The sequence below is a fragment of the Oryzias latipes genome, chromosome 16 (assembly GCF_053564925.1).
Source record: "Oryzias latipes strain Hd-rR chromosome 16, Olatipes_Hd-rR_3.1".
In the NCBI taxonomy this organism is placed as follows: Eukaryota; Metazoa; Chordata; class Actinopteri; order Beloniformes; family Adrianichthyidae; genus Oryzias; species Oryzias latipes.
This window is the reverse complement of record NC_136252.1, coordinates 6,884,772-6,904,536: the sequence shown is the minus strand read 5'-3', so window position 1 is coordinate 6,904,536 and position 19,765 is coordinate 6,884,772. Positions and strand designations below refer to the sequence as shown.

General features: G+C 43.6%; 1 protein-coding gene across 8 annotated transcripts; it reads right to left on the bottom strand.

Moving 5' to 3' along the window:
- On the bottom strand, positions 1–19,529 carry LOC101164206 (WD repeat-containing protein 26). 8 transcript variants are annotated; one of them, XM_023964315.2, is made up of 14 exons: positions 18,949–19,529; positions 17,814–17,913; positions 13,549–13,605; positions 13,171–13,307; positions 11,600–11,748; positions 8,951–9,119; positions 7,853–7,991; positions 7,636–7,776; positions 6,161–6,280; positions 4,304–4,449; positions 3,697–3,775; positions 3,495–3,624; positions 2,171–2,416; positions 1–756 (listed from the first exon to the last, which is right to left on the bottom strand). In XM_023964315.2, the coding sequence occupies exons 1-14, from the start codon at positions 19,203–19,205 to the stop codon at positions 734–736; spliced, it is 1,893 nt and encodes a 630-aa protein (XP_023820083.1). In that variant the 5' UTR covers positions 19,206–19,529; the 3' UTR covers positions 1–733. The 8 variants fall into 8 exon arrangements, with proteins under 8 accessions (XP_023820083.1, XP_078789947.1, XP_023820084.1 ...); XM_078933821.1 differs by having other exon boundaries at positions 2,189–2,416; XM_023964316.2 differs by having other exon boundaries at positions 2,204–2,416.
- Between the last annotated feature and the right edge of the window lie 236 nt (positions 19,530–19,765).

The window sequence follows — 19,765 nt, the reverse complement described above, 5'->3', positions numbered from 1 at the left end:
TTCAGGTTAGCTCCAAAACTTTATTGAGAAGACACAGCTTTCCAAAACAGCCAATCAAAACGCAGAGTTTCTTGAAGGCAGAAAATGGGTCTAAAGCGCCTGGGGTGGGGGGTGGGGGAGCGTGAGAGAGAGGGGGGGGTTTAACATGCATCATCCACATGGTCCCTGCAAACTGCCCCCTCTCCTCTTATGGGGGGGGGGTCTGAAACTGTCAGTGAATTCTGCAGCTAAAACACTTCTAACAGAGATCACAAACACCCCCCTCCCCATCTGGTAAAGGAGAGTAGAGGGTTGAGGGTTAAAAGCTGCAAATCTTTTCAGCATTAAAAAAAAAAGGTGACCCCCCCCCCCCCCCCCCCCCCCCCCCCCCCCCCCCCCCCCCCCCCCCCCCCCATGATTCTGACGGTTCATCAGACGGCCAACAAGATGCAGACAATCTTCAGGAAGCAGTCAGGGAACAAATAAACCGAGAACACAGTACTGGGCTGGTTCTGTCAGCCAACACAGGTCAATAAATACCAAATAAGAATAAATAAGGGGGGGGGGTTGGTCCTGCAGGGTTCTGACAACAGGAGGGTGGGTCAGCTTCACCAGCCGAACACAGTCATCTCTGTCGCACGCTGAAGCCGAGCAGTTGTCCAATCAGCAGATTACCAGAGTCTCTCCACAGCCTCCATGCGGGCGGGGCAGAGGTGGTGGGTGGGTGTGTGTGTGGGGGGTGGGGGGGGGGTCATCAGCTGTCCATACTGCAGCAGTCTGGGTAGGCAGAAAGAAGCGTATTCAGAACGTTCACTTCAAGCATCAGAGCCAAACACAAATGTTAGAAGGAATGAATGATGTCTCCATGGAAACCCAGTGAGCAGATGTTCACACAGTGCAGGAACTAACAGAGAAGATTTGCAATTAACAAAGGATCTATCATCATAGATGGTCAACAGAACCATCATTTCAGTATTGATAGGATAAAGCAGGAGCCAGGCTGCATCGTCTCTTTCAACAAAAAAATATTAAACCTTGAAGGCCCACTCTGATGAAAACTGTGTTTGTGTTGTTGCTTTTTTTACATGTTCTTGTGGCTTTTTCTCATAATGGAGGACATGTATGAAGAAAGTTCATCTTAAGATAGCATTTCTTAATATTTCTTTATTCAAACTGTGAACTGGGAGCAGACGAAAAAATGCTGTTGGAAAGAGAGTTGATTTATGACATGGCTTTGCTCTGCTGGCAGAAAAGCTGCCAACATATCATATATCTATTGCTTAGCATTTCTACTGACTCATATGAGAGGGTGATCATGCTCACACGACAAAGAACGTTCATAATTGGTTCAGAGACGGAACGTAAAACAAAGTATTACCTAAATATATAGAATACTTTTTAAATTCACACTGGGAAGGAATCGTTTCTCATAAATAGCATGTGAGTTTGGTTACCCCAAGTACCTCTTTCTTTCTTTCTTTCTTTCTTTCTTTCTTTCTTTGTTTGTTTCCCCCTCATCACTAGCTGAAGCTGTCCAACCAACAAATGTTCTTTTCCGAAATTCAGATAAAACACAGGTTGTTGTTTTGGTCTGGAAAACGTCAGAGATTCACTTGGGAACAATATGATCACATTGGATGAAATGAAACTTAAACACAGGCTAAACTAAATCTGTCGTTTCATGGGACAACCAGGAAGGCATCGAATCGGCTTGTTTATAACTTGAACAACTTGAAATAAATGTGATGAATTAATGAGGATTATCAAGGGTTTAGTTAAAAAAGGGTAGTAGAGCAAGACTGGTTATTCTGACAAATAGAATGACTGAGTAATAGCTGTTTATTTTTCTGTAGAAGTCAGAGATTTTAGCCTCTGATGTTGGCTGTTATTTGTTTGGAGTCATAGCTGGTCTGCTATGAAAGTCAAGATAGTAATGTTAATGTTTGATTTGTCTTAATTTGCTAAAAGATGCTCACACTGACACCTCAATGCATTTACCTGGAAATTCAGGCTGGAGCACTAAGACACAGGATTGCGCCCTCTTGTGCTTGCTTTTTTTTTTTCTATCGTCATGTCCATGGCCAACATCTCTTTGAATCCATCTCTTTACATCCAACAAAACAAGCAAATTTTGGACCAGAACCAAACAAAATACTGGAGTCTGGGAAACGACCTGCAGTGACCTGCTCACCTCTACAAACACACTCACTCCGACTGCACTCACTGATGTTCACGCTCGCATTGCCGAAGCCCTCCACCTCCTCCACATCCAGGAAGGGGGCGGGGCCCCAGATTCTGACGGTGCCGTCATCAGAGGCGCTGGCCAGCAGACCGGGCAGGATGGGGTTCCAGCTCACACAGTTGACGGTGCGAGTGTGGCCGGTCAGCTCTGCGATGGGAAGTTCGCTGCGGCGATGCCAGATGTAAACTTTATGGTCTGCCAAGAGACACACAGCTTACCGGCTGCTGCGTCGCTACAAGAAAAACCTAGTGGCTCCACTTGTAAACACCCACACGCATACAGATGTGCTCATAAGTTTACTTACCCTGGAAGAAAGGATTTCTTGGTCATTTTTCATAGAATATGAAAAACTTTGTTTCCACTCATAGTGATTGGGTGAAGCCAATTATTGTCCAAAAATTCTGTTTACCCTTTTTAAATCATAATGACAACAGAAATGTCCAATACGACCAGGTTCAAAAGTTTACTCACCCTGACGACTTTCTTCTGAAAACATGAACACAAGGCGATACAAAAGGATTTGAATGACACCTAAAGGTAACTATCCTCACCAGAGACTCGTTTGTTTGTAATCAGTGTATGTGCACATGCGGTCTCAGAGTTTCTGGGCATCCTTCACCCACTGCTGCACTGACATTTCTGGATCCTGAGCCATGATCCAGAAAGGAAAGAAAAGGAAAGGACAGGACAGGAAAGGACTCATGTTCCACTTCTTCATCAAAGTTTGTCCACTGCTTACTGGCGTTATCAGTTCATTGGATATCTTCTTGTTTCTTTCTCCTGTTTTGTACAGTTCACTTACCTTTTCCAAAAGATTTTTTGACGGCTGTTTAGTTTTCCTTTAGCTACCGTTCTAATCCTTTAATATCAGCTTGAGTTCATGTTTTCAGAAGAACGTCATCAGGGTATGGAAACTTCTAACCTGGAATATTTGGGAAGTTTCTGTTGTCATTATGATTTAAAAAGGGTAAACATAATTTTTTTTGACAATAAATGGATTTACCCAACCATTCACTATGAGTGGAAACAAAGTTTTGTGAGGTCATTCTTATTCTATAAAAAATGACAAAGAAATCGTTTTTTCCATTGTAAGTAAACTTATCAGCACAACTGTACATACACATGTGCACACAAATGCACAAACATCCATTCAAACACACAACACACACACGTGCACAGGCTGGAACCACAGTTCCAAGCTGCTCTTCTTCCTGTGCGCTTAATTGAAACTCATAACTGAACACAGTAGAAACTAAACGTGCTGTTGTCTTGCCTTCACTGCCACTCGCTATGAAGTCTTCATTGTGCCCTCCAAAGCAGGAATGGATGGTATAGAAGCCCTGAGTCACTCCCTGGTACTTCCTCACCAGCACCCTGTCCTGCAGGTCCCACAGATGGACTCCCTGCAGACAGGACCATCAGCTGTGCTGCCTCTGTGCCTGGTACAAGGGGGAGATTGTATAGAAGGTGCTCACCTGAGTTGCAACGTTGAGGAGAGCTAAGCTCCCAGTCTTGGAAATAGTGAAGGACATGATGGGATGGTCTTCCTGCACTCTGAAAAAAAAAGGTGCATCAAATCAGCACAGTAAGAACCAACACGGTGTTTTTGCTTGATGGATAATTCCATCAAGCAACTGTTCAGGTGCTTTGACTGCAGTCACAAAAGGTTTTCTTAAGCCTGATAACGCCGACAAAATTCTGTATTTGTCTGACGCATCAATATTCTGTTTAAAAGAAAACAAGTTCTGCTGCTGTATGACCTTTTCAGGTGTTTTCTCTGCCAGGGTTGATCCATAAAATTTTTTATAACCTTCACAAATCTTTAGAAACTAGATGTGAAAATGACTGATGCCCAAAGATTGTCCTCTATTGAATTTGCCTCGTACTTGTCCATTTACATTACTAATCACATCCAGTGATTAAGAGTGAGCAAAAGTCCATCATTTGACAGAGTGAGACCCTGAGGTTGAGCTGGACCTTTCTACATAGTTTTGTAAAAATCTTGGTTAAATGTGCTGGCTAACTTTACCATAAGACGTTTGTGAGTTGGTGCAACCTGACTCCAGGGTGAAGAGAACTCACATATTTCTGTCGGTCAGGTCCTCGAAGTTGTACCCTCGGATGCGCTGGTGAGTGTCGGATGCGAGAACGGTCCGGCCATCGCTCAGACAACCCAAACACTGCACTCGAACTCCCTCCCAGGAGTCCAGCAGGTTTCCATCAAGATCCTGGCAGTGACAGAATTAAGGATCCAGCATCATGGTCCTGACATCAGGCTCTGTATTTCTGTCTCCTGTTCTAATAGACTTATGCTAACCAAGGATTTGTACTTAGCTGAAACAACCAAATAAGGCAGAAGTTATTTTTCCATGTTGTTAGAACAGGGGTGGGCAAACTACGGCCCTTTTTAGAGCCATTATGCTGCTTTTTTAAAAACAGCGCACCCTGTTCTGTGTCCTGATTGGCTGGAGACCCTGTCCATCAATGTCCTCCGTGCCGGGTCTCCAGTAGAGAAACGCGGAGCTCTTCAGATCTACAGAAATCTGTGATCGATCAGATCTTTGTTTTCATTCTAAGATCCTGGACAAATTAGGTCCAGGTCTGTGAAGGTTTGAGAATTTAAACAGGAGACAAGGATGAAAATGTTCATGTCTGTGTGAGAAAAGTGTAGAAAGTGGTAATGAGGAGTTTTACTGCCATAAACATCTGTAATCAGACTGTGGATTTCACCGATCATGGTTATTTTTAGAATGTAACTCCTGCAATAAATGAGGAACTCTGTACTGCTGAAAAGGTAACACAGATATATGCTTAGCTGCAGCAGAAGTCGTAGAAATTTGCTTTTTTCATTATTACTGAATGAGAAACAGACGTGTAGGACACAGCAGCTCAGTTTTGGTGCAAACTGTGAGACTTTGAGGAGCTGCAGCCCTCAAAGTCTCAGTGGGAAAATGACGGGAGAGGATCCACTATTTATTGGTTTTTCTTTTTATTGGATCAGTATGTTTTTTCCTGCGGAGCCAGTTTAGCTCGTGCTGGTTTGCGGCGCTTTCCGTCCGTGAAACTAGGGTTGGAATCTGGGCTGCTCACTATTCCCTTCTCTGCTTCTGTGCTGGTCCCAAGCCCGGTTAAATTGAGAGGGTTGGGTCGGGAAGGGCATCCGGCATAAAACGATGCCAGGTTAACCATGCGACTCGTCCTCGAAAGAGAGGTTGTTTCGGTGTGGCGACCCCTGATGGGACAAGCCGGAAGAGGGAGAGTATATTTTCTTGACTTTTTGTCTTTGAGTTATTTGGTCTCTTTTTATTTCATAGTGTTATTTATTTTATTAAAAGGATCATGACTTATTAAAACTTTATTATAGGGCTTTACAATAAAAGAAAGATAAAAGAAGTTTAAAGAAATAGAGTTCTTGTGGCCTCACAAGAAAAAGTTTGGGGACTCTGCTCTAGCGTCTATGTGGTGTTTGAAGATTTGTTGTTTTTCCTTCTTCCTATTGTTGAAACTCCACATGAACGCAGCATTTCTCTAAGTTTTACATGAGGTAAATCAAGCCCTTGGGGCAATTGGCTCTAAATTGAGCCAAATTTTTAACCTAAAAACTCTAAAATGCTCTGGTCCGGCCCTTCTATCCAATTTTAGAACCCTATGTGGCCCGCCAGTCAAAATAATTGCCCACCCCTGTGTTAGACGAAGCTTCAAAGTAACACATTGTTTAAATACTTTAATTGTTTTGCATTTCTGTGGTCAACAAACTATTTTTCTAAAGTCTTGAACTACTAAGGTTCTGAGGAAATCAACACACAGAAATGTCCAAAAAAAGGTTTAACATTCACTTTCCCTGTGAGGGCTGAACTATGAAGAACTCATTTGAACACGAACCAACAGTGAGCTAGTGAGCGATGTGAGCTAGTGTGCGTGCTGCTCTGGAACACTCACACACTGGTAGAACTGGCCTCTCTGCCCACCGGTGACGAAGCGTTTGCCATCAGGGTTCCAGGCTACGCAGGTCAGGCTGTCCTCATGGGATTGGCTCATCTTTGTTCTTAACTCCCCCGTCTACCAAAGGAAAAACACACACAAAGGCTGCATGGAACTGAACAACTTTTATAGGCCATCAGCATTTCTCTTTCAGACCGCTGCAGATTGCACTTAGTTTCATTTGAAACACTTTTTCAGCTTCTTTGCCTCATTTACAACAAGGGAAGTACCATTTAATAAACTCCCTGTCTTGCATTGTTTTCATTATACACTGCTTGAAGACAGTTCCATGTCTGTTCTAAAGCCCTAGTCACATGCACTCGGACAGGGGTTGACCCGTACGGGTGCTGCAGGTTTTTGCGTTGTCTGGGCCCGTAGATGGTTGTGGAGAGGAGCGGCTGAAACGATCCACACGATCCCTTGAGAATCGTGTGGCCACCTTAACGGACATCATAATAACAGAACATACTTTTGTTGTGCGTGTGGGAAATATATTGAGACGTTTTTTTAAGGCAAATATAAGTTGAACCCACTTGTGACGTACAGGTGATGCTGTTGTAGAATGCCTTGGAGCCAGACTCTAGTTGTTGGTAAGTTGCGCGTACTGGCTCCATACTAACCGTGCAAATGCTGCATGCACAGGGTGTGTAGGTGAAACTTGAGAGCCCATAAGAATCCCGCAGGATGCTCACGCAAACAACACTGATTGGGTAATTTCCTAATTTCTAACAGTCAGGCTACACGCAAGGAGCCCACACTTATCCTAACTAACAGGCTCCTTGTTCCGCCCACAGGATTCGGGGGGGGATTGAAAAAAAATGAAAAATCTGGGACACACATGTGTCTCACCTACTTAACCCTTATGTGTCGTATTAGTGCTCACTGTGACCTGTTGCCTGTAAAACAAAAATGTGTACTAATATTTTAACTCTATGGGCTCACCGAGCGGTCTTGACCTAGATATTTCCTGCGGGCCACTTGCGTGCCCTATACAGGTTTGCCCATTTTTTGCCCACAGACAGCCCACAGGGCAGGTATAGCTAAGACTTAAAGCTTCTGCACAGGTGGATTGTACAGGAATTAGTTATATTTGAGTAGATCACCTTTTCTGTAATTTCCCCCTAAACCACGTACATACGTCAGTGCCTGCAACTTCCATTATCCTGACGTCACAATACATTTACCAGGCGCCCAAAATGGTCCAATCCATTTTAATGACACCCTTTAAGGTGGCCGGACAAGCCTCAAGGGAGCTGTAAGACTCACCTGCGCACCCTTTAAGGTCCAGCCGCTCTGGTCTATGACCCTGCTTGGGCCCAAGCAATCTAAGAAACCCGCAGCACCCATACGGGTCAACCCCTGTATGTATGCATGTGACTAAAGCTTAAATTGAAGTGGAAATCAGGAGAAACAGAAAGTGTGCTAAAATGCACCTGTACGTTCCATAGCCACAGCTCTGAGCAGTCATCAGGCCCACAGGCAATAAGGTAGGTGTCGTCAGGACTCCATGTCAGGTAGGACACACCGTAGGCATGGCCCTCCAGAGTCCTGATTTGCTTCAGCTGCTGTGTTTCCTGTGAGAGCACAGAGCCATAAGCTACACAGACATTTTACCCTCAAATTTGGGAAAGTCAGTTAGGGATCACTTACCATGTTGACCTGCCACACAATGACTGTAGTATCTTTGGAGCCTGTGGCCAGCTTTGTGCCATTGTTGGAGAACTTGCAGAACCAGACTTCATTGCAGTGTTCTGTCAGAATCTGCTGCGTGTAGCAGGGAAACTGTTTCCTACATACACAATGGCATGAGGTTACAATGGTTTCAACAGAAAAATTCAAAATATGTTCAAAGCAGAAAAGACACGTTAGACAACTGCTCTGAACATGCACACAAACCTGTGTGCATGAAGACTTAAGAGGGAGCTGGATGAATCTCAAAAATTGAAAAGACCGGAATAATAATCTACAAACTGTCTACTACCAGGAATATTGTTTTTTTCAAGTCAGATTATTATTATTACACCTGATTGAAGTGAGTGGTGGATCACAAAGCAAAGTTAGGACTGATGACTGACTGGACTAAGGGCCTCTTACATACTACTAGTACAACAAAAATCAGCTGATTCCAAGTCAGTTCTTAGTTGGTCAGACTCTGTGCTTCCAGATAACAGACCAACATTACGGGATCTAACCAGTGTTCACGCAGCTGATCACATCTTTCAAGAAAGGAAAAATGGAAAGTGTTCCGGCCAAACTCGTAAAAATCCTTTAATGTACTGTTCTTGTTCTCCTAAACTTGTCCCGACTCCCTCAGATGTCTGTTCATTAACAGGCAGAAAGAACTGTTTTGTATTAAAGGAAAATATTCAAATTCAGTTTATAAATTATTTAGCTGGGATCAACTACAGTGTGAGGCTCAACTTACCATTGATTTTCAGAGTAGCTATACACATGCAAAGGCATTTGTGATCATTTTAATGTTGGTGTGAGTGATGCCTGGTATTGGGCCACATTCACTGTCCCAAACCATCAATGTTCAGAGGGCCAAAGTTTGTGAACAGTGTTTTAGACCCAAAAGAGCTCTGGTACTTGTTAAAATCCAGTTTAGAACCACAAACTAGTGCTGAAACGGCTAATGGACAATTTTTGGTTCAGTATTAAACCCGCTGGGTCAGAAGGCATAAGAAGTCAGAGGAAACTAGACCTTGAAAGCCTCTGAATCTGAAGAAACCCAAAGGCGCTCCTCACCGACTGCAGCTGTGGTCCAGCAGCAGTGACACCGAGTCCAGCCCTCCATCCAGCCCTCCGTCCAGCTTAGTGTTATGGTACAGGCAGTGCTCTCTCTGCAGCTCCACAGCCTGCTTCAGCAGCGTGTGCAAGCGACGTGGAGGCAACATCACTGACGGTGGCAGGTACGCTGCACATACACAGAGTTTAGCAGATAACTCAACATGTGACCCTTATGTACTGCTGACTAACTGGATAGATTTTCACCATACAGAAGATGAATCCCCTACCCCACAGTGAGTCTGTTTTATTGGAAGGTCTTTCTATTAAAGCCTTAGTCACACACTCCCGCATGGGTCGGCCCATGTACAGGCTTTCGGGTTGTCCAGGCCCGTAGAGGGTTGAAGACCAGAGCAAATGCATCTTAGGGTGTATTCAGAAAATCCTTTTGTCTGTACCCAGTCTGCTTAATTTGGTCCCAATCGAGTCCTGAACCTTATGTTTGGCCCGTATTCAGACTGCCGTAAAGCAAACTTTCCTGTCCCCGACCACTGCTTTTTTACAAAACTCCTGACTTAAGGTCCCTTCAGTCATTGGCCAGGAATTACAAGGGCAGGGCAGTGCAACTAGAGGCAGAAGTTATAGAAGTCCTGCGCTTTGCAGTCCTTGATGGGATAATTCACTGATTCAAACTTCAACATTAGGTGCAACCCCTTTTACTTGCTTTTTTTTGGTACGGTTTAGTCATCCTGCAGGGCGGTTACCGGCAGGAAGAGCTGAGAAGGTACACTGATTAGTGTTTATGTCATATATTATCGGGAAAACAGTGAGAAACAATGTGGATCACATTCAGTTGTTTTAACGAGCCTGCATTCATCTGATCGTATTTCAATGAGTTGCTGTGTCTCATCGTTGTGGTGTTATGGCATTGTATTTAAAAGAGTTCTGTTGAGAAACTACAAGGTTGTTTTTAGGATGACGTCACAGCAGTGCTGGGCAGAAAAGCATGTAAGAAGCGTTTTCAGGTGTAGAAAAATAAAAGTTCTAACAAATGAACAGTTGAAACCCTTTTTTCTGTCTAAGAAAATGACAATCTTTGCTTTACATTTGTCGGCGGCTCCTTTTTGCTTCTTTCTTACTTTGCTTACATGTAAGAATGTAGCCATGAACACTGGCCACGGTGACCATTTTGGTTCAGTTGTTCCGCTCGGAGAATGGATTGTATTCAGACTGAGGAAACTCAGAGCAAACCGAAGCTCAGTCTGGTTGGAAACGAACCGAGAACACCTCTTAAAATGGGTCAGAGAGCGGTTGCTGGTCCCGGGCCAGGGTCCAGGTTCACTTGGCTGAATTCAGACTGAATATATATTTACTCCATGTTTGCGGATTCCCGGGTGTCTGGTCCCTAACCCCTACGACTACGGGGCAAAACTACATTTGCCACGACGAAATTAAAACGTTGTAATAATGACCCTGTGTTTTTGACACTGTTGCCGGTGAGATAACAGCTGGAGAAATGGGCAGCTGAGAGGATCATCGGTGCCCCCCTCCCCTCCCTCCAGGACATCTACAGCACCCGTCTCACCCAAAAAGCCCTCTGCATTGCAGATGACCCCACCCACCCATCCATCCCACAGCTCCTTCAGTCTGCTGCCATCCGGGAGGAGACTACGCAGTCTTCAGGCCAGGACCAGCAGACTCAAAGACAGTTTTCTCCACCAGGCTGTCAGTAAGCTGAACTCTCTCCCGGCCCTGCCCCCCTTCCCCACTTGTTGCCCCGTTGCCCCCCTGCTCTGCTGAACTCTGACACGCACACGTCATTCTACCTCATCAGCAATGAACTGCACCTTCCACCAGTTCACTGGTGCTGTAAAAAATGAAGGACAATACTACAGTCACTTTATTTTTTTCTCATTTTTAGTCATCACTTTATTTTTTTCTCATTTTTAGTCATCACTTTATTTCTTTATTCTATTTTATTCTGTAATTTGAAGTTAGATTCCCCGTTTAGACTGGAGTTTGAAGAGAAATGGAATTATGGAGATTGACAATAAAGTTTACTTTGACTTTACTTTGAATATGAGCGAGTGTCTGCTGAGCTTGTTAAGGAATCTTAATATCAAGTGTTACTGAACGTTTCTTACTTGATTTGAGCAGTGAGATTTAAAATTCTGTCTGGAGGTTTGGAACTCCTAAACGTTTCCAGGCTGTTCTCACATGACAGCTACAGTTGGATACGTGCCTTGCATTGTTTGGTGCGTAAATGTTATTCAGAGGGACAGCAGATGGAGATGAGCTCAGAAAACTCGAATCTAGTGCACAGCAGTGATGAATGCTGCTGCACAGGCTCCCTGTTCATAAGACTTTACCAACGTCACAAGTGTGTGTAGCTTACGTTACCCTTACAAGTACTGCCCAATGTACCGACCACACACATGACAATCATATGTTCCATTTTCATGACGTCATTTAAGGTGGCTGCAGGAGCCTTAAGAGAACTGCAAACCTTGCTCCCCTTAAGACTCCTCTGTACAACCCTCCACCGGCCCAGACAACCCAAATCAGCAACCCCGTCCAGGCCAACCATACGAATGCGTGGCTTTAGTAAATAAACTGAATTAAAGTTGGAAGACAGAGGTATAGATGTGGTCATGAGCGAATAATGCTTACGAAAAGATGCAAAAGGCTGGAAGGGGGCTGGGTTTGACAGACTGCACTCACTCTGCAGACGGTCCAGCAGTTTGGTTCTGGACGCCAAACCTTTCCCCTCCCACTCAGCTTTGGCCCGCAGGTCTTCTGCATGGCTGCACATCAGGTACCTACACAATACACAGACACATTAGTCTCACTGTGAGAAGCCCCCTCATTCATCCAGACCTTTCTAAGAAGTGATGATCTTGCCGATGGAGTTTGTGCACATTTGAGCGCCGGTAAAAGTTTTATATTTTTGTCCTATCCTGTTATTCAGGCTGTTTTTAAACAACTTTCAGTTGATCCATGATTTGGTAGAGACCAAACCTCTAACCATCTTACTGTCACGCATTCCTTAGAGCTTTTTAAGCTGATAAACATTTTAGATACACCTTAATTTACACCTTACTTTCTGTCTTTGTCCCTTCAACAAGAACAGAGCTCTGGTCAGTCCAGCAGGATTACACCCCCAAAGTATAGTAAAAATAAAATCAAAACTGATCTTTCAGACCATCTTTGCCTCCTTTGACATTAATTACAATTACGACACTGAGATACAGATTGTCATCTTTTCTGGACATTTAGTTTCATAAGAATCGTTATTCCAGTGTGCCAAAAAAATTCAGAACTTCTTGTTTTTATGTTCATGTTGCACTGAGACAGTCATACTTGTGATCGGGGAGATCCCTGAGTGTGAGATCACCTGATACAACGTTGTTCAGTAAGACAAATCTGCCATTCTCTGGTACCAAAAGAATATTTACACAGATTTTGACCTGAAAATGAAAACCTGACAAACACACAATCTCTCTTTGCTAGGGTCCACAGTCCAGGATCAGAGATACTTGTTAATTGCATCTGTTAAACATGCAAAATTATCTTTGTCCCACATAAAAACATTCCTAGCAGAAGGGGAAAAAAAGTTGGACTGTTTGCAACGACATGAGTATGAATGAACACAAGAAACCGGCTTGTGTGCATCTATTTTTAGCACGTCTGAAAAGCAGCTGGTAACTGACACAGCTTGATGCATAAATGGTTGAAGTCTTTTCTTCTTTGTTTTGCTCACACTTTACCCAGGGGGTAACCTGGCTAACAGGTTGAAGACTGGTGGACAATCTTTACGTTTACCAAATGAGCTGGTGGTCAACAGATTTTTAGAGTAGTTCCACAAAGCTGACAGTGTTCTTGTCCACTTTGTTTAATGTCGTGGTGATCTTAGTTTCTGTTCATGCAGACTCCAAACTCACCACTGCTTTGTTAGCAACGGTATTCTCAGCAATTCCTCAATGAAAAATGGATTTTTACTCCTGTTTTTAATTCAGTCAGCTTTCTTGGTTTATCACTTTCAAATACTAAACAACTAACTGCTTCTGCAGCCAATTCCACACTTTTTTACGAGGGATCTTAGTGTACATTTGAGATTTTAAACTAGATTCTGTCATGATTTTACATGTTTAATTTTGAAATTAAAACGGTTTCCTCCTCTGAGTTTACTGCTTTTATCTGTTGTGTGAAACAACAAGTGGCCTCCATTTCTGTGGACTGACCCGCTCAGGATGTGGATGCGTTCAGTGTTAAACTTCAGAGGCGTCAGCTCGGCTCGCAGCACCTGCAGAGCTTCCAGGACTTTCCCGTCTTCCAGAAACTCCAGGTACTTCTGCTGCAGGAGCAGAAACTTCATTCTCTGTGTGGACAGAGCAAAAGGAATTTGGAGGCAGCAGCAGGTAAATCTGTGGGAAACCAAATCATGCTTCTCAAAATGTGGCCATGTGCTTTCATTCAGGCCAATCCAACGTCCTAAAGATCAGTTCTAGAGAAAACAGATGGAGTTACAAAGGTGCATGTGCACACATTCTGTATCTGGGCACTAATCTGTTAGTAATGACAGCAGCTGCTCAACAATGCTTTAACCCAAACACACTCACCACAACGGCACTCGGAGAATGCATCAACGCCTTCAGCTCGTTCAGGTCACTGTCAGCCTGCAGAGGGCAAGAGCAGAGCTCAACACAACCAGTTCTGCTTCACACACAATCCAGAGCAAAACACAAACCCACAACAAACTTGCAAGCACAAATGGGTACCACAACAAAACACTATTTATGGTTTTAAATATGAGCATTAAGCTGCACTTTTAATTTTTCTTTAGTACTAGGTAAATGTAAAGATCTACTTTGTTACATTTAAATGCCTTAGACACAACTGCCCTTATGGGTGGGTATGGACAGTCTACAGGGCAAATCTTTACGGGGCACACAGGTGGCCCACACTAAAAAAATGGGAATTTGGTCCAGAAAGCTAACAGCAATTCAACATAGCTGACCAATTCACATCTGTATCTGCTGTCAGCTCTTCATTTGTTTGATAGAGTTAATGTTTAAACCTTCAGGCTTTTCTATAAACTTTAGTTTACTTTGATTTATCTGCTTTGATGTGTTACAGGTCATGACATTTTGAAGGAAGTCATTTAAACCTAAAATCTACAGTCTTTTGCTTCTTTCTGGCATTCACTAAAGGGACACCTACATATAAACATCTGACAGGATTACAAATATTATACCGTGTTCTACATTAATTTGGTCTTCTTCGATTGCTGGGCTTGACTGTTCTGTCAACCAGGAGTTGGTGTTTGGCTCCTCTGAAGTCTCTACCAATGCCCTTCTGTGTGTTGCTCATGAATTGACCCATGTGCCTATTTATCTTGGTTGCAATGATGCCTGACATGAGCTTCCATGTTGTGGACAGACAGGTTATTGGCCGGTAGTTGGATGGGACTGCACCCTTTGAGGGATCCTTCTGGATCAGGATCGTTCGCCCTTCCGTTAGCCATCGGGGTGAGTCCCATCCCTTAGCAGCTGGTTCATTTGTGCTGCCAGGCGCTCGTGGAGTGCGGTAAGCTTCTTTAGCCAGTAGGCCTGTATCATGTCAGGGCCCGGTGCTGTCCAGTTCTTCATACCTGAGACTCTTTCTTGGATATCTGCAACTGTGATGGTTACTGGATTCTGTTCAGGGAGGTTGCTATGTTCTTTTCTCAGAGAGACCAGCCACTGGGCATTGCTGTTATGTGCTGTCTCTTTCTCCCATATACTTTTCCAGGACTGTTCAGTTTCCAGCCTTGGTGGGTCTGCTCGGCTGTTCTGACCCTGCCACTGAGCGTACACTTTTGCAGGTTGAGTTGGGAAGAGCCTGTTTATCCGTCTGGCTTCATTGTCTCTTGTGTACCTCTTTAGGCAGCTGCTCAAAGCTAGGAGTCTTTGTTTGGCAGTTTCCAGTGCTTCAGGTATGGGCATCTGGCGGTATCTCTTAGGTACTTGCTTTCTCATTGTACCTCTTTGAGCCTCTGTCAGCTTACTCACATCCCTCTGAGCTTCCTTTATTTTGGCCTCTAACCATTGCTTCCATGGTGGGTATTGTTTCCTTCCATGGTTGCTCTTATAGCCAAGGATCTCAAGAATCACTGCTGCTGAAGTGTAAACCAGTTCATTGGTGTCTGTGATTGTTGTGGTAGGAATTGCCCTGTCATGAGTGTGAGAGGGGCGTTTTTATATATATATATATTTATATATAAATAAAATTTCAAATTCCATTAAATGTTTTTCCATATTCATTTTTGTACTTCTTGAACTCTCATATGTCTAAGTTTGAGGCTGCTAATATTTTCATTTTTATAGCATTGAAATGAATGATGCAGTGTGGACTTTTAAAATTTATTGTTAAATTGTTTAACATGACTCTGACTTTCACTTTAGTTAATGCAACAGTTTACTGCACTAGGGCTGCTAAATAACCTCGTCATACTCTCCCTCCCTCATGGTGCAGAAAGAATTAAACATAGTAGGACAAAATAACTCGGCAAAACACAGTTAAACAGCTAAACAACTAAACACATTTGGTCAAAAACCCACACTTAAACCCAGTTGTAGTTTTATTTACGCTTCCATAGAATTTATTAAACACAAAGAAATAGATATTAAAAAAGATTTTTTGTGAAATGCAGAATCCATGGTTTGTATTGACTGTCATATTTTGTAACGGTTATTTAAATGTGGGACTACAACAGCTGTAGTCTTAAAGCGAGGAGATAAGGACACGTCAAAACTTGCATTACTCAGAGAAAGAGTAATGATATGGGGGATTTCTGTGAAGTTTGTTTCATCAATAAGGAATTTTTGTCATGTTTTTTAGATTATTTAGGGTGAGTTTCTGAGAAACTGCTATTGTTTGTCTGAGGTGTTTGCTTGTATTTATTGACGGTCCCTGCCTGCATCTGCAGCTTGATATCAAGACAAAACTCCGGCTGGAACTCGTTTTCTGCATCACCTCAGACAAAAATAAACAGTTCTTCCTGGTCAATGGAACTACATCCAAGGTTTTTCTCTAAAATGTTTATGGATGAAGTGAGCAGGAAGAACAAAACAGACTGGTGATGTCGTGAAGAACACGTAAATAAAAGGGTTCACGTCTATGACAAGGACATGTTGTGGCTTCTCTACTTGTAGTTGCAGCTCATCTTAAAGTTCTTATGACCTGATGAGGTTAGTTAGTTTGAGATTCTTTGCTTTTCTGGTTCTTAAAAAAAACAAATAACAAAAATTACAGAAAAGATTTGAAAAAAGATCACCTGTGTTTTGTTCTTCTTCATAAACAAGATTTTTTTTTTAATTGAATGCAATGCGCTTCCATAGAATTAATTAAATACAAAGAAATAGATACTAAAAAATATTTTTTGTGAAATTCAGAATCCATGGTTTTGAATTGACTGCCATTTTTTTTCATTTAAATGTGGGTTAGAAGCAAGTTCAAATGATAAGAACTAAGTCTCGCGCAATTTTTATTTAATGATGCAACTCCAGAAAAACTTTAATGACTTATAATCGATCCCCCACCTTCCATTCCCAAATGTTATGCACACCAGTTAGTACCAAACAGTAGCCGCGGTTACATGTGCATAATATCTTTGATCAGATCAAAGATCGCATTAGATCGCATTACGAAAAACGTAATCCGATAGTAACAAACATTTACACGCGCCACACTTTCGGTCGGAACAAATCAAATCAGCAAATCAACAAATCAGCATGCGCAGAACTCTCTGAAAAACTGGAAACTACCATAGAAGAAGAAATATTGAGTTCTGTTGTAAACAAAGAAACCTGCACAATAGAGTGAGATGATCTAAACGTGATTTTTTCATTGCTGTCATTATTATTAAGGCTTAGGATTAGGCTAATACCTGCCAACAACCACATTTAGCCGTGGATGCTATCAAAATCCATGCGGCCAATGCCGAAGTCTGCATCTTGACTGAACATATGTCAGGAATAACATCAGCCTTTTTATATTTCTGGACACGATTGGGAACATGAATTCATGTTCATGTTTCCAATTCAATTGAAATTCAATTAAATTCAAATGACTGTTCACACGGTTTCTCAGGACTGTGCAGCATTTCTCCATTCAAAAGGCGCCTCCGTTAGCTCACACACCGTCCCAGAGGTGCCCCGCTGCTCGGAGACACGGTACTCCCGGGAGACAAGGGTCTCCTCAGTTCGGCAGCTCGCTCACGCAGAGCGGCGGGATGTAACACAGCGCCCTCCCCTGCCCGCGAACACAAAGCTCCGAGTCCACCTGCTCTTCTCAGAGACATGTTTTGCTCGCGTGGAGCAGGCGACCGGTCCAGTTTGCGCTCCAAATTCTCCACTGGAGCGCCAGACCGTCTATGCATGACGCAAAGCCAACGCAGTAGTGACCCACTATATGAATAAACTGTTTAAATGCACCACGATCGGATAGACCATCAGCATAACACACCTACCTCAATAGGAAAAGAAATTCTGATCCAAACGAGTCTGATCGGGGCAGAGTATTCCGAACGGCGTCTTTACATGACGCATTTTTGTTCTGATCAAGCGTTCATTCCAATTACTTTTGTCCATGTAAGCACAGCTAGTGCAGTTCCTCCAAAGAACACTGGGGGGCAGGTTGCAGCAGAAAGTTGAGTCCCATATTAAAAAGTCTAACTATGACCAAAAACACGATAGTTATAGTTACCTTCTCGGAGTTAGTTTCTTTGTTGATATTATTTTATTGATATTATATTACTGATTTAGGCTTGTCAGAAAGTAAGTGGTTGTCAAGCGGCTGATCGCTGGAAGATTTTTTTTGGCAAGTTGAGGGAACGCTCACTCACCTTGTCCCACTCTCCATCCAGAACGTGGTTCCGAAACTTGGTGGCAGAGGCATGCTCCAGGCGGCAGCCTGATTCCTTCATCAGTAGGTCCACGGTCTGACTGCAAACGCAGACACAGGTGAGGGTTACCCCCAACAGGTGACTATAGGAACAGAGGAACTCTGACTGAGGCAGAACCTCACTCCCAGTGGACAAAAGCAGGGACTGCACAAATACAAAAAAGTCTCTTCTTTTAAGTCCAACTCTGATTCTCTTTTGATCCACTGTAAAATTGTTCAGTGGTCTTTAAATTATGATGATGTTGTTTTTAGACAAAATATAAAACAATATGTTGTTTTCTAATACATAGTTTGTGGGCGTGACCATTGGCATGTAATTGGCATGTAGTGAGCCTTCCCTCATTTCCCATTAACCCTTTGTTTATGTGCTCTCCCGTAAGCTTACAGCCCCTCACCACCCTAAGCTAACATTAGCTGTGCAACAAAAATGGTGACCAATATTGCAGCTTTCCAGCCGTACAGTATTGATCCAGATTCCAGCTCAGACGAGGAAAACAAAGACATATTTGTTTGTCTGCAAGTGGATGCATCAGAATGGAGCAGAGCAGGGAGCTTGTGGCTCCAAGCGTTTTCAAATGTATCAACTGCTCCTGATTCACAACAATTTGAAAAAAAGAGATATGCAGAAAAGCTCATTTAAGCTTGATTTTCCATACAAATGTGCTCCATTAAGTGAAATAAGCTACAAAAGCTTGAGAAAAACACCAATTTTTAAACACATTTTTAATGAAGTGGGTATTTAATTTGAAATAAATATGTTTGTATTTGTAATTTCCCTGATATAAATATAATTTTCTAATCCCAGTTTAAAACACAAAAATAAACTGGGGGAAACAACTTGGACGGGTTCAGAACCAGAGCAGAGACACTTTCTGATTGTGTTTTGTTTATTGTTGTTTTTCTACATCGACACTAAAAAGTGTCACCATCCACATCCAGCGTGTTTGGTTCTGCCGGGTGTTCAGTGGCTAGTTCGGGCCGCTGGTTCTGGTTCGGACAGGAGGACTCCGACCTTCCCCCGTCAGCGCTCAGACCTGCGGCGGGAGGCTGCGCTGCTCCTCCGCGCCGGTACTTACTTCAGCCCAAGGTCGTGCAGATGCTGCCCGATGAGCCGGATGACGTCCTCCTCGGACTGAGACAGGTGCTTCTTCTTCCTGGCGCCCGCGGCGCCCTCCGACGCGGCGCCGTTGTTGACGGCGGAGCCGCCGTTGTTGACGGCGGGCAGAGGTCCGTTGGAGTGAGCCGCTCCGCTGGAGGACGATTCCCCGTTCGGAGCGCCGTTTCTGCACGACACGTCAGACTCCCGGTTCTGGGCGGCCCCGTTGGCCTGCATGCTATCCGGCCCACACGGTGGGGAACCACACGAACGACAGACAAACCACCGGTTCCGACCCCGTAAGGCCCACTAACCCAGAAGCAGCAGCCGAGTCGACCCGCTCCCTGAGGCCGATTCTCCGGCGTCACCAGCGACGACAAACCGGTTTTCAGCACGGAGGACAAAGGAGCGCGGGTCGGTGTCACTTTCAGAGAGGCATCGTTCGGGTTCCGACGGGGGGCAGGCGCTGTCAGAACCGCCAGCTCCGGTTCCGCTTCGTCTCGTTGTTGTTGTTGTTGTTGTGTGACAGCTGCAGCCTGGTTAGCCGTGCGCACTGACGTCAGCGGAAACGTCTGTACGTACGGTGCACGTGCCGCTTGGCCAGCAGGGGGCGCAATTCAGTTAAAAACACAGTTCTTCCTCCAGAGTTCGTGTTGGAAAATAAAATTAAAGTAAAGTAAAGTAAAGTAAAGTAGTACAATACAACACAACACAATATGATATAGTATAATGTAAAGTAATATAAAATAAAAACCTAAACTGATTTTCCACCCCTTTCAAAAAGGTTTATTTCATTT

What these genes read in the sequence shown, in the direction of transcription:
- LOC101164206 (XM_023964313.2), bottom strand. Translation starts at nt 19,205, where the DNA reads ATGCAGGCCAACGGGGCCGCCCAGAACCGGGAGTCTGACGTGTCGTGC. An exon ending in TGTGGCTATGGAACGTACAG is followed by an intron (nt 6,281 to 7,635) that starts GTGCATTTTAGC and finishes TTCCTTTGGTAG; the next exon opens with ACGGGGGAGTTAAGAACAAA. An exon ending in CATAGCGAGTGGCAGTGAAG is followed by an intron (nt 2,417 to 3,494) that starts GCAAGACAACAG and finishes GTCTCTTGGCAG; the next exon opens with ACCATAAAGTTTACATCTGG.